This window comes from Chironomus tepperi, unplaced genomic scaffold, assembly GCF_022539635.2.
Source record: "Chironomus tepperi strain 1889 unplaced genomic scaffold, CSIRO-AGI_Ctep_v1 contig_173, whole genome shotgun sequence".
Taxonomy (NCBI): Eukaryota; Metazoa; Arthropoda; class Insecta; order Diptera; family Chironomidae; genus Chironomus; species Chironomus tepperi.
In genome coordinates this window covers 78,639-90,325 of record NW_027226295.1, presented here as the reverse complement: position 1 = coordinate 90,325, position 11,687 = coordinate 78,639, and the positions used below count along the sequence as shown (strand labels likewise).

The following is an 11,687-nucleotide window of genomic DNA, read 5'->3' as shown; positions in this document are numbered from 1 at the left end:
ATAAAATTCTCAGAAATATGACCCGAACAGCACAGACAGATATGGCAAATTTCATAATTTGGCCTAAAAATGAGTCAATATCAGCTGTCATGTAGTCATCAAGCGTAATTTCTGCTGTTGCCTTCAAGATGGCGATGCAGCGCGACCTTGACAGCTACAACAACACAAATTAAGAAGGTAGGACCTTTTTTGCTATAAAAGGTTCCTGGATAAAGTTTTTGATACTAAAACCTAAGGCTCCTATCTGACAACTCTGTCACATGGAAAACGTTTCCTTATGGCTGTCAACTTTAGATGACTTCCATTTAGTGTTAATAATATAGATTCCCGAACAGATAAAGAGCTTACTTATAAGTATGCTCATAAAGTTGAGTATACTTAATTATTTTGACTGAATATTCTCATAAATGTCCTCATTTAACTGAGTATGCACTTTGTCTGTTAGGGATTTAGAAGAACCATAAAGGTCCGTGATCTTCATTTGTGTCGCTCGGGTCATTTCATTCCACAATTGGAATCAAACATGTAATATCAAAATCTAATTATAATCAATTATTTCCAGTGAATTAACATATAAAGTTACAATTCAAAACAAGCAGGAGTTCAGATTTTATGAAGATCTAAAACGGAGATCCGATGATTACGATGTGATCATCGATAGACCAATCAGGAAGTTCAATGAAACTTTCGTTTTCCGCTCAAAAGATTGTATGATACCAAAAGTTGTAGATCTTCTGAAAAGGCATCAGATAAGCTTGTATAAAATCGAGAATTCACCAAAATTGCAGCGGAACTGGATACCAGTAACACGATTAAGCAAGCAAAATTACTTCAGTTTTGATGTGATTAACACGCAATACCTTAACAATGAGGATATTAATAAATATGGATATACTCTTGCGGAGAAGATAATCAGCATGTATCCTAGACTTGATGTTAGATATACCACTGAAGGTTATACCTATGAAGGTCTACCAATTAATTCAATCTCAATTGGATATAAAGGCAAACAAAATCCAGTTGTCGTAATTGATGCTGGTATTCATGCACGGGAATGGCATTCACGAAATGTAGCTTTGAATATTCTTTATCAGCTAGGAAAGGAAGCAGATCTTGGTGGATTATTAAACAATATTTCGTTCATTATAATACCAAATCTTAATCCTGATGGATATAGATACAGTTGTCACTATGATAAAGATTGGAGGAAAAATCGACGTCCAGTTTACTATGGTTGCTATGGTGTTGACGGTAACAGAAATTATGATATTGAATGGTCACTTGGAGAACAAGAGAAGAACCCTTGTGAACCCATTTATAAAGGACTCGAGCCATTTTCGGAAGTAGAAACACAAATTGTTAGAAATATTTTGACAAAATATCAAGATCAATGCTTCCTTTACATATCAATCCATACGTTTGGCAACAAGATTATTTATCCGCCTGGATATTCAACACAACCACATCCAAGGAAACGTTATCTACACAGAGTGGCGACTGCTGGTGTTAAGGCTGTGCGTGCAAGAACAGGAACACGATTTAGTGCTGATCAATCTGGAACTGGGTATTAATTTTATGTCAATTCTTTGTGATGTTTTGTTGCTAATTTTATTTTTGTTCCTTGAAGTCTATATGTTGCTGCTGGCGGAAGTGATGACTATGCGATGGACGTGTTAGGAATTCCTTTTGCATACACTTTTGAAAGTGGATTAGAGGAACTTGGATTCATAGTTCCACCAAAATATCTTAAGAAAACTAATCTTGAAGGATGGATTGCAATTAAGGCAATGATAAAGGAAGCTTATTACTTGAGAAATCTTAGGTATTATGTATCTAGTGGCGAGGATGATGAAGCATGAATAAACAAATTTAATTTATGATAATTTTTAAATGATTTATTTTTTTGGGTATGCATCATCAACAGATTATAACAAGTAACAAAATCATTAATGATACAAATTTTTCAAATCTTGCAGCTTAAAAGTCTAATTTGATTCCTCACTTTGAGGAATTGTCAATGTCGTCATTAGTTTGAGAGAGAAAATGATTGTTGTACTTAATTCCGATCAGTTATTGTTGCCAAAGGTGTCTTTGTGGAATACAGTGACATCCTGGAAGTACATGTTGTCAACAACAAAGCCATTAACATCAATGATATTGCGGTCAAATGGGAAGCCCATTGCACGATTGTCAAGAATTCCATTTCCATTTCCAATGTATTTGTTTCCATCATTGCAGTTATAGATTTTCATGCCTTGATGATTGCACCAGGGCATATTTTTGTTCATGCCATTCCAGTTCTGATTGTTGTACATACTTTGCATCATGTTCTTAAAGTTATCTTTGTTGTTCCTGCTTTTCATTTGTCCTTTGTTTCCATTCATCATGTTCATGAATGTCTTCATGTCTTTATATTTTTTGTTGTTTCTGTTTGTATTTCTGTAGTTCCATCCATGTCCATACATATTATTAGATTCATTTGATTCACTGCTGCTGCTTGATGAGCTGGATGAGTCAGGATTGTTCATATTAAACTTATTCCAGTTATTGTCATTGATCAAGTTGACATTATTTTGATTTGTGCTGTCCAAGTCGTTGACTGTAACAAACATTGTGAAATCTTGTCCACTGACTGTTCCTTTTGGTAAGAGTAAGCGATGTGGGAATCCTTGATTGTTGTTGTTTGTGTCGTAATTTACATTGAACAGATTCTTGTTATTGCTATTGCATTTTTGGTTATTTCCTTTCATCATGTTCATGCTACGATCCATCAATTGCTGGAATGTCAATGGATTATCAACAACATTCTTGAAGTCAATTGAATTTCTGCGGATTGTGTTTTGTCCTTGATTCAATTTTACAACAAATTGATCAAGTTCAACGAAGTTCTTGCGATTATCATTCAATTGCTGCTTGTTATTGATTCTTGGTCCAAGGAATATTCTCACAATACCAAGTTGGTTCTTGTTTGATTTAATATTCATTTGGACTTGGAATTGTTTGGTGTCCATAAGTCGTTGTCGTACAAATATCTGGAAGCCATTACCTGAGGATAATAGAGACAGCAAATCAATAGGACATCAGTTCCAAAAATCTAAGAAATTCCTACCTTTATTGTTGTTATTGCCCATAATGTATTTGTACATGTTGAGTTGATTATTCCAGGTCATTCCTTGTTGCTTGTTCATATTTTGGGAATTTTTGTTCTTGTTATATCCTCCATGATTCTTTTTGTTGTATCGTCCATGACTTAGTGCTCCGAAGTTTGATTCATTACTTTCGCTGCTTGAGCTTGAGGAACTGCTTGATGAGCTGCTGCTGGAACTAGATGAGCTTGTTGTATCCTTATTGTATTTGTTCTTCTTATTATATTTGTTGTTGTTTTGATTCATGCCTTGTTGCCAGTTCTTGTTGTTATTATTGTGGCTGTATTTCTGCATCATTTGCTTGATAAAGTTCTCTCTGTTTTGATTATTGCCATTATTTTCATCGGATTCACTTTGACTGTTTGATTCACTTGAGCTATCGGAATCGTTTGAATCGTCGTTGTTCTTATTTTTGTTGTTGATAGCTTTACACATCTGAATGACATTACCATTGAAGCCATTTGTAACATCAGCATCGAAATAATCAAATTTGGTTTGCAGCTTTGTGACTTTAACATTATCAATTTGAACTCCATTAAAGTTCAAGTCATTCTTATTGTAGGACACTAACTTATTTTGGTATTTGTTGACAATATCTGTGACACGTTTCATGATTTGCCAGAAGACTGGATCACGCATTGTTGTCTCGTGATTACTCATGACTGTTGTTGTGAAGCGATTATCAGTACGATCACCATTTTGGACATAATTTCCACCTAATAACAAACGCATGTACATTTCCAAATTACGGAAGTATTGTTGATTGACACTATTTGTATTTTGTTGCAGCATATCACCAAGAATGTTAATTCCATCTTTATCAAACAAATTAACCTTCTTTCCATCAGTTGTCTGAACAAATCCTTGATCTATAGCTTGATTGAATCTTTGCTCAAAGTCTCGAACCATTTGAGTCAATTTTCCATTTTGATCAGTATTCAATTGGTAGTTGTTCTGTCGATTCTCGACTTGAAGACCATTAGTGAGTTGCAAATTTGAGAAGACTCCATTGTCAATTGTTCCATCAAGATTAATAGCCTTAACATTATCCATGCCATTTGACAATCGTTCAAGATTAAAACGAGCCAAGAGTTGTTGCATTTGATAGACATAACGTTCACCACGACGATTGATCTTATCCTTCATTTTACGTCCATTGACATTTTGATTGTTGTGCTGTTGGAATGTCTCCTTATTGTTATTATTATTGTACATTTGATTGTCATTGTTAATACGTGAGTTGTCCATTCGTGTAAAGAAGTAATAGTTGTTCAATCCCATGTCTTCTGTGAAGTAGTTCATCTGATCTTCACCATTATTGTTGAACTTGTTACCTTGATTCTGTTGACGCATGTTGTTGTTGATCATATTCTTAATGTCCTTATTATAACTGCGTATATTTTGCATATTATTGAATGTTGTGTACTGTTGCTGTTTCATCATATTCTGTGCTACTTTCTTCAATGTATTCCAGCTATTGATCTTAGTTTGAATCATATTCAAGTCATTATCATCATCATTCTGACTGCCCAGCATTCCATTTGTAAAGTTTTGCATGACAACAACTTGATTATTCCTAAAATCCATATTTCCATTAAGAGCCATTTTGATTGCCGTTGTCATAACATTTCCAGTGAAGAATTGTGTTGGAAGGACTTCATAGGCTGGTGGCAGGACAATGTTATTCATGAATTGATTATGCTGTACGAGAAGAGTCATCAAGTACCAGAATTGATATTCGTTGATGTTTTGACGGCACCAAATCAGATTCTTTGCGACTGTATTCCAGTTTGTCATCGTGTCGAAGAAATCAAAGAGGACTTTAGTTGAAAAAATGTTTTGTTCGTCCAACATTGAGAATGGTTGATTACGTCTTGGAAACCATCCATCTTGATACAATGTCATCATTGTGAAGACCTTATTCAAATTCTTGTAGTCATTCTGATTCTCCAAATTGATAGTCTGTGAATATTTCTGGAAATCTTTATCACTTGTGTTCTGGTTGATGTCATCCTGCATATGTCGAAGCAAATTCAAGACGAACAATTGACGTTTGGCATCTCTTTGATTCAAATCGTTGCGATTATTGCAGTTGTTTCCATTTCCATTGTTGTTGCCAGCTGTCACAACAGCGACTATGAGTAGTATCACAAATATTGCCTTCATCCTTAAAGAAAGTTCCTTTAGGTGTTACTGTACCAAATACAAGATTGGTTACTGAATTCTGAGTGCATCTGGTGCTCCTTTTATACTGAAAATTTTAATTAAAATTCTTACATGCTAACAGATAAGAACAGTTAATGCATTCATCTTAATTATCGAAAAATACTTTTGTGCACCTCGTAATTTGTATCATAATGTAAAGTCACTTGGAGATAAGGATAATGTTGGATGCATTGATTTTTAATTAGTTTGCTTTGTTGCTTTTATCATATCATGTAAGGCAGTAAAAAAGTAGCTTTTTTGGCAATTGAATGGCATTTGAGATGAAATTTGTGTTTTGATAATCAATGAGTGCCTAGTCAGCTTTAAATTTATTTATGTTAACTTACTATTTTAGTTTTTTAACAAAAATATTTTCAGCGATGGAAATGTTCGCCTTAAAGTTATGTGATGATGATTTAATGGATTTACTTGGGATTTATCATTAATCAAGGTATTTTGATAAAGTTGGATTAAGCTTTAAAAATGTTCATAATATGAAAATAGTTATGATTTTTTAATTTGAATAATTCATTTAAATTTTAAAATTCTAAATTCACTAATTAAAAATTTCAATGCTGGGGACAATTTCTCCGGTGTTGGTTCGGAACGGTACATCATAGGCACACCTGGAACATGTCCTGTACCAATGGTTCAACATTTTTATTCACTTTACCATGCAGTACCACCACCGAAAAAATCGACCCAGTGGAACAGAATCACAAGATTGTTGGAATCCGTTAGAGATCTTTTGAAGAAGGAGCTCGAAAAGCTCGTTGGAGTAGAATAGTGATGAAAGAATGTCTGACGGTCAGAGAATTGGTAGAAACTACTTGACAAAGTCAGCATCAGAGTCAGATGAAAAGCCTTTTTGTGTAACCTAAGCTCCACAGTATCCATTTACAGTTTCAGACTTTGTAGAAAGCAAGAAATCTCGCGGAATTCTTGGATTGCATGTTTAGAAAAGGGCATTGAAGTCCTTAAAATTCCGAACTGACAGAAGTTCTCAAAGGATAGAGCCGGTTTTAGATGTTTTCTCGGGGGAGTGGGCCCACGTGCGTCTCAGCCAAGGAATTAAGTAAGCTACGCATATGAATTTGGTTAATGTAACAAATTTTTTAATAAAATAATTCAAAAGTTCTCCAAAATTGCATTGCATTGGGTTTTCGATCTAAATCTTTATTAAATTCATAAAATATCCAAAACTTAACATTTTGTTCTGAACTTCAATCTTGACATGGCCGGTTGTTCTTACTTCTTGCTGGGTGCAGGAACTGCAGTACTTGAAATGAATTCTGAATACGTGATAAATCCATCCTTATCCTTATCCATCATATTAATTACAGAATCAATTGCATTCTCAATTTGATCGTCTGTGTAAGCCTCAGATAACTCCTTCTTTCCATCATTTTCTAGATTTTAAAATTTTTTGTGATGAAATTTTGATCTAAATTCTTTAAAAAAAATTATTTAAGCTTGCCAACAACCATCACCAAACCTGCATTCGAAAAAGCCTCTTAAATGTCTATGAAATAAGAGTTAATAACCATTTTTGGATTGGTTTTTTGATGAACAAAAACAATGCTGATAATATACCTCTTTATTCAAAATTTCTTCTAAATTAATAAAAATAATAAAAAAATTGTTCGCTGAATTTTACAATTTGTTCTTTTTTTAAAGTCTCTACTTAGGGTAATGTAAGTAGAAACTTAGAGGGTTAAAGTGTAGATTTAGCTAAAATTGATTCTTAAATCTAGGATCATGTTTTAGACAAATTTAGGTCTTGAAATCGCCACTAGAATTGTTAACTTTGACAGCGGAACTCGAATTCGACTCGGATTTTGTTCAGAAAAGTCTATTTGAGTCGATTCAACTCCATACAAAATTCGAGTCGACATCGAGCTCTGCCATCAAATTTAACACTTTTGGTGATACTGATTTTAAATGGAATCGAGTTGACTTAAGTCGACCATTCTGTACAAAATCCGAATCGATTCGAGATCTGCTCGATAGTAATGTTATTGATCTAGATAATCTGAATTGATCTAGGGATTTAAGGATATTTACGTCATATTGGTCATAAGTATCAATAACATTGATCATCTTGGTCTGATGAAACGATTATATTGACTTGTTAATAGCAAAATATTCGATTCAGTGACAATTTAGGCTATTTAGTATTAACTATGTTTACAACTGAACTAAATTGAAAAGGAGAAATAGTCTTCGATTAATATTTGATTCACGTCGAGAACAAAATAAGCCAACCAGAGTGTGACCTTTTTAAAAACGACCGTTAATTTTTTTCAAAAAAATATTTTTTTGACCGTTACTTTTATTTTTCTTCGTAACGGAAATTTGTATTTTAAAATAAGTTGAGTCCGAAATGTTCGAATTTTTCGACAATCTAAAATCGAAAAACTCGAATTTAAGACGGCCACACTCTGAGGACAACAAGAAAAATAAACATTCTTTTTGTCATCAACCAGTCGTGGTAAAGCAAAGAAGAGCAATAAAGTTGATTTTTCATACCAAATCCGAATTGTCTTCAAACTCTGAAATATCTTTAATAGACATATTGATGACTATTAGATCACCAAAAGACTATTAGATCACATAAAGTAAAGATCCATTCTTCTATATTGCCATACAGAACCCTAAACAACAAACTAAAAATTTTCCCGCCAAAATGTCTAAACACATTGATAATCATTAACATGAGATTCTTTTAAAGTCTAAGCTTCATAAAATCGAAACAAATCAATTTTAGCTAAATCTACCCTCCTTATTTGATCCTAGTTAATTCTCTATAATCTTCATTGAGTAAAAAAAAAAGTTAAAAAACAAACAAAAGAATGAGATTTCTTGGAAAATAAATATAGTTGCGCTTCACAATGGATATTCTTATAGAAATTGTTTCCGTCTTATTATTTTTTTGTGTTTTTGTGATGAAAAAAAAATAGAATTTATGAATGATTTTAAAATTTAGTTCCTCCTTATCCTCCCAAATGTCAACGAAATAAAAGAAGAAGAAAATTAATTTAAAAAAAATTAAGCACGACAGAATTTTACATGAAATGGAAGTCAATATGGAATGAACAAAAATAGTCGTCATTATTGATCAAAGACATTTCTTTCAGTCTTTTTTTACTTAGGAGATTTTCTTCATCCGTTTTCCACGTTATCTGTTTTGTTGATTTGATGCTGCTGCCTTTTGTTGCGCCCGAATAAATTCAGGATAGTCAATGAATCCATCTTTATTGAGATCATCACTACTTAATATTGGATCAATTAATGTATTTAGTTCCTCATCGGAAAATATCTTTTCTTCGACATGAGGAACTTGCTGTTGTTCTGGCTGTTTACTTCCTTGTTCTGATTTTATTTCCAATCACCATTATGATGAGGATGTGAGAATGAGTTATTGGATGTTTTTTTTACGTCACATTATGATTTGTAGTGAGGAACAAAAAAATTTATGAATAAGCTTTAACGTCACCATAAAAAATAATATTGATTATGTGATTTATATTGAAGTGGATTGTTGACTTTTATGATTATCTTGTCGTATTTGCTTATTTTTTGAGTTCTTATCAATTTAATAGATTATGAAAATTTTATTGGAATTTCCGGGTATTTCCCTGAATGACTCAATTGAATTTTTGACTATAAACTAGTTTGTCATCAAGGTTTCATGACTTATGATGTTGGAAAGCATAAACATGTCATAATCATCAAAATATTCTGCTAAATCGTTGCCTGATTGCTCAGACAGTAAGATTGAATCCAAGTCACGGTTACTTGAAATATGGTCGCTACTTAGCAACCATGTGGACAGAATTGCAGCGTATGTCGATCACTAATCGAATGAATTCATAATTGAATGAAGTTTTTTAATTTATCAAACGTTAAAACATGCTTGTCGATAACAGCGACAGCTGTTTTACTTGTTTTCTTGATAACACACAAACCGATAAAAAGTTGGAATACCTATTTTGCTTAATGGTTTCAATGCAAAATGCTGGAATTGTGTTTATAATTTTGTGAAGAATTAAACAAAATAAAATCAATTCAATCTATATTGATAATATTGAGCTTTGGGCTGACCACTAGTCACTTTGTCTGATTTGTATATGTACATACAGAGCAATTATACGATCTCATTTTAATTCACTTATTAATGCGAACAGTACAAGTTGACTAATCGACCCAATACTCTAGCATTGTTCCGGATTTAAATCAAATCCGACATCAATTCAGAGACATATCTCCTAACAGTCAAAGAGACCGCTTTTAGGTACCATAGGTGTACCATAAAAGCATGCTCATTGCTAGTTAGAAGCCTGTCCCTTGAACCTGAATTTTTGAACGATTAACCAATATTTGCCATTTGGGTAAAACTCAATTCTGAATTTTTTGAAATAATCCAAAAAAATTACAAAAGTCCTCGTGATATTGATCGAGGGACTTAAGCGCATTTTTGCCCCAGCGATCAGTAATTGATTAATAAATCAGATCTAAAAAACCAAGATCCCAGAAAGGGAAACCCACAAAACAAGATCCAGTAGGATCCAGGTCACTTCCATATAATTTAACGGATTTTTATGATTCAAACCGCATAACGGTTATGACAAATTTAAATTTCGTACACTGTTAAAAATTTGAAGAACATTCAAAAACACTGTAAAACAACGAAAAAACGTGTTTTTGTTGTTTTGAAAATGAAAAAATTGTTAATTATAGTATTTATGCTTGGATTTGAAACTTTTAAATGCCCGGCGCCGCAATAACTTTATGGCACTGATCTTTTAAAACCATTCCGAGCTCTCTACGATGTCTAGTTAAAAAGTTTTTAGCGTCAGCCGAACGAACGAACGAACGAACGAACATAGTGTCTTATTAAGCTACCTTTTTGAAAAAAATTTCAAAAATGCGCTAAAAAAAATAGTTAAAGAAATATTTTGCAAAATTTTTACAGTGCCAATATCAATTAGTTCGAGTACCAAAGCAAAATTAGGTATTTAATATGAAATTAATTTCCGGATTCCTCCACTTGTCTTTATAAAATCAATTTATAACAAAAATCCTCAATAACTTGAACATCAAATTCAAATATTCCAAGAATAATCCATAATCCACACAATTCACTTCACTAAACCATCCTTAATCATCATAGAACAAAAAAAATGTCATGAAATTACTCACCATGCCAATGAATCAAACTCTTTATAAGTTCACATCCATCTAATTTATTATTGTTATCAGCATCGTGCATTTTAAAATAATGGAATTGAAGCTCTTGTTCTGTCATTTTACTTGTATCAATTGGAACTTCCATATGTTCAGCAATGTGACTAAAAGAGACAACACAAAAAAAAGTCACACAATTGAAAAAAATGAAAAGAAAAAAAAAATATTTCGAAAGACTTTACTCTTTTTCTTGCATCAGATTGCCTGTGTGTAATACTGGTTGACCATGGCCTCCATGTCCACCATGATCGTCATGATGTGGCTGTTGATGTTGTGGTTGTTGCTGATGAACTTGTTGCTGTTGCTGATGTTGTTGCTGATGTTGTTGAGGAATATGTTGCTGCTAAAAAATTAAATTTTTAAAGTTTTGGAAATAACTTTCATTAATTAACACATTGCCTACCTGTTGCTGTTGCTGAATAACATTTCCATATTGATCGACTTGCTGTACTGGCACCTGCTGATTAGGTTGATAATGTTGTGGATTAACATTAGGAGGCAGATGATGTTGTGGTGGCTGTTGTTGATATTGAGGCGGAGGCGGATGTTGCTGTCCAGGTTGTTGGTATTGTGTTTGTTGCTAAAAATAAACAAGCACAAAATTTTATGTGAACACTTTTTTTTTGGTACACGTAAGCGATTTTTTATCAAACAACATAAAATTTGTTGATTTTCCGCATTTTGGTTGACAAAAAATAAGGAAATGAATGAAACTCACATATTGACCTGGATTTATTCCAGGAGCAACTCGTTGGGCTATAGTAAGTGACGTTGATAACGATAAAATGCATAATATTGAAACTTTCCACATATTTAAACTTCCTTGTTCGTTTCAGGCTTTAAATTAAAACTTTTTTTTTGACTAAAATTATTTCCAAGAAATTCTTGATTTTTAAGTAAATTGTTTGTTCGTTTAAAGTCACTCGAAAAATAAATAGACTAAAATTTTCGAGTGATGGAAAAAGAATTCCAAAATATCACGATCAAAATATTGGACCGGAACTGTATAAATGTTTTTTTTCGAGGGGGTCAGATCTGAGAGATGATTACTTTGATGAAATTTATTACGGATATTCCAGTGTGTCTTAT

General features: G+C 32.9%; 3 protein-coding genes across 5 annotated transcripts; 1 reads left to right on the top strand and 2 right to left on the bottom strand.

Annotated features, from left to right (window-relative positions):
* The first annotated feature begins 69 nt into the window (after positions 1-69).
* On the top strand, positions 70-1,859 carry LOC139089037 (carboxypeptidase B-like). The gene is made up of 3 exons (XM_070638461.1): positions 70-104; positions 563-1,564; positions 1,628-1,859. The coding sequence occupies exons 1-3, from the start codon at positions 70-72 to the stop codon at positions 1,857-1,859; spliced, it is 1,269 nt and encodes a 422-aa protein (XP_070494562.1).
* Positions 1,860-2,066: 207 nt separating this feature from the next.
* On the bottom strand, positions 2,067-5,312 carry LOC139089036 (hexamerin-1.1-like). The gene is made up of 2 exons (XM_070638460.1): positions 3,110-5,312; positions 2,067-3,046 (listed from the first exon to the last, which is right to left on the bottom strand). Exons 1-2 carry the CDS (start codon positions 5,310-5,312, stop codon positions 2,067-2,069), a joined length of 3,183 nt encoding a protein of 1,060 aa, XP_070494561.1.
* Positions 5,313-6,496: 1,184 nt separating this feature from the next.
* LOC139089031 (lymphotoxin beta receptor inhibitor-like) lies at positions 6,497-11,602 on the bottom strand. 3 transcript variants are annotated; one of them, XM_070638455.1, is made up of 5 exons: positions 11,317-11,597; positions 11,002-11,178; positions 10,781-10,941; positions 10,554-10,702; positions 6,497-6,760 (listed from the first exon to the last, which is right to left on the bottom strand). In XM_070638455.1, exons 1-5 carry the CDS (start codon positions 11,407-11,409, stop codon positions 6,600-6,602), a joined length of 741 nt encoding a protein of 246 aa, XP_070494556.1. In that variant the 5' UTR covers positions 11,410-11,597; the 3' UTR covers positions 6,497-6,599. The 3 variants fall into 3 exon arrangements, with proteins under 3 accessions (XP_070494556.1, XP_070494555.1, XP_070494554.1); XM_070638454.1 differs by lacking the exon at positions 6,497-6,760 and adding an exon at positions 6,934-8,723 and having other exon boundaries at positions 10,781-10,938; positions 11,317-11,602; XM_070638453.1 differs by lacking the exon at positions 6,497-6,760 and adding an exon at positions 6,934-8,723 and having other exon boundaries at positions 11,317-11,600.
* Positions 11,603-11,687: the final 85 nt, after the last annotated feature.

Coding starts and splice junctions, on each gene's coding strand:
- LOC139089037 (XM_070638461.1), top strand. CDS start 70: ATGAGTCAATATCAGCTGTCATGTAGTCATCAAGC. Junction 105..562: donor CTGTCATGTAGTCATCAAGC/GTAATTTCTGCT, acceptor AATTATTTCCAG/TGAATTAACATATAAAGTTA. Junction 1,565..1,627: donor GCTGATCAATCTGGAACTGG/GTATTAATTTTA, acceptor TGTTCCTTGAAG/TCTATATGTTGCTGCTGGCG.
- LOC139089036 (XM_070638460.1), bottom strand. CDS start 5,312: ATGAAGGCAATATTTGTGATACTACTCATAGTCGCTGTTGTGACAGCT. Junction 3,047..3,109: donor GGGCAATAACAACAATAAAG/GTAGGAATTTCT, acceptor TATTATCCTCAG/GTAATGGCTTCCAGATATTT.
- LOC139089031 (XM_070638453.1), bottom strand. CDS start 11,409: ATGTGGAAAGTTTCAATATTATGCATTTTATCGTTATCAACGTCACTT. Junction 11,179..11,316: donor GAATAAATCCAGGTCAATAT/GTGAGTTTCATT, acceptor GTTTATTTTTAG/CAACAAACACAATACCAACA. Junction 10,703..10,780: donor AATCTGATGCAAGAAAAAGA/GTAAAGTCTTTC, acceptor TGTCTCTTTTAG/TCACATTGCTGAACATATGG.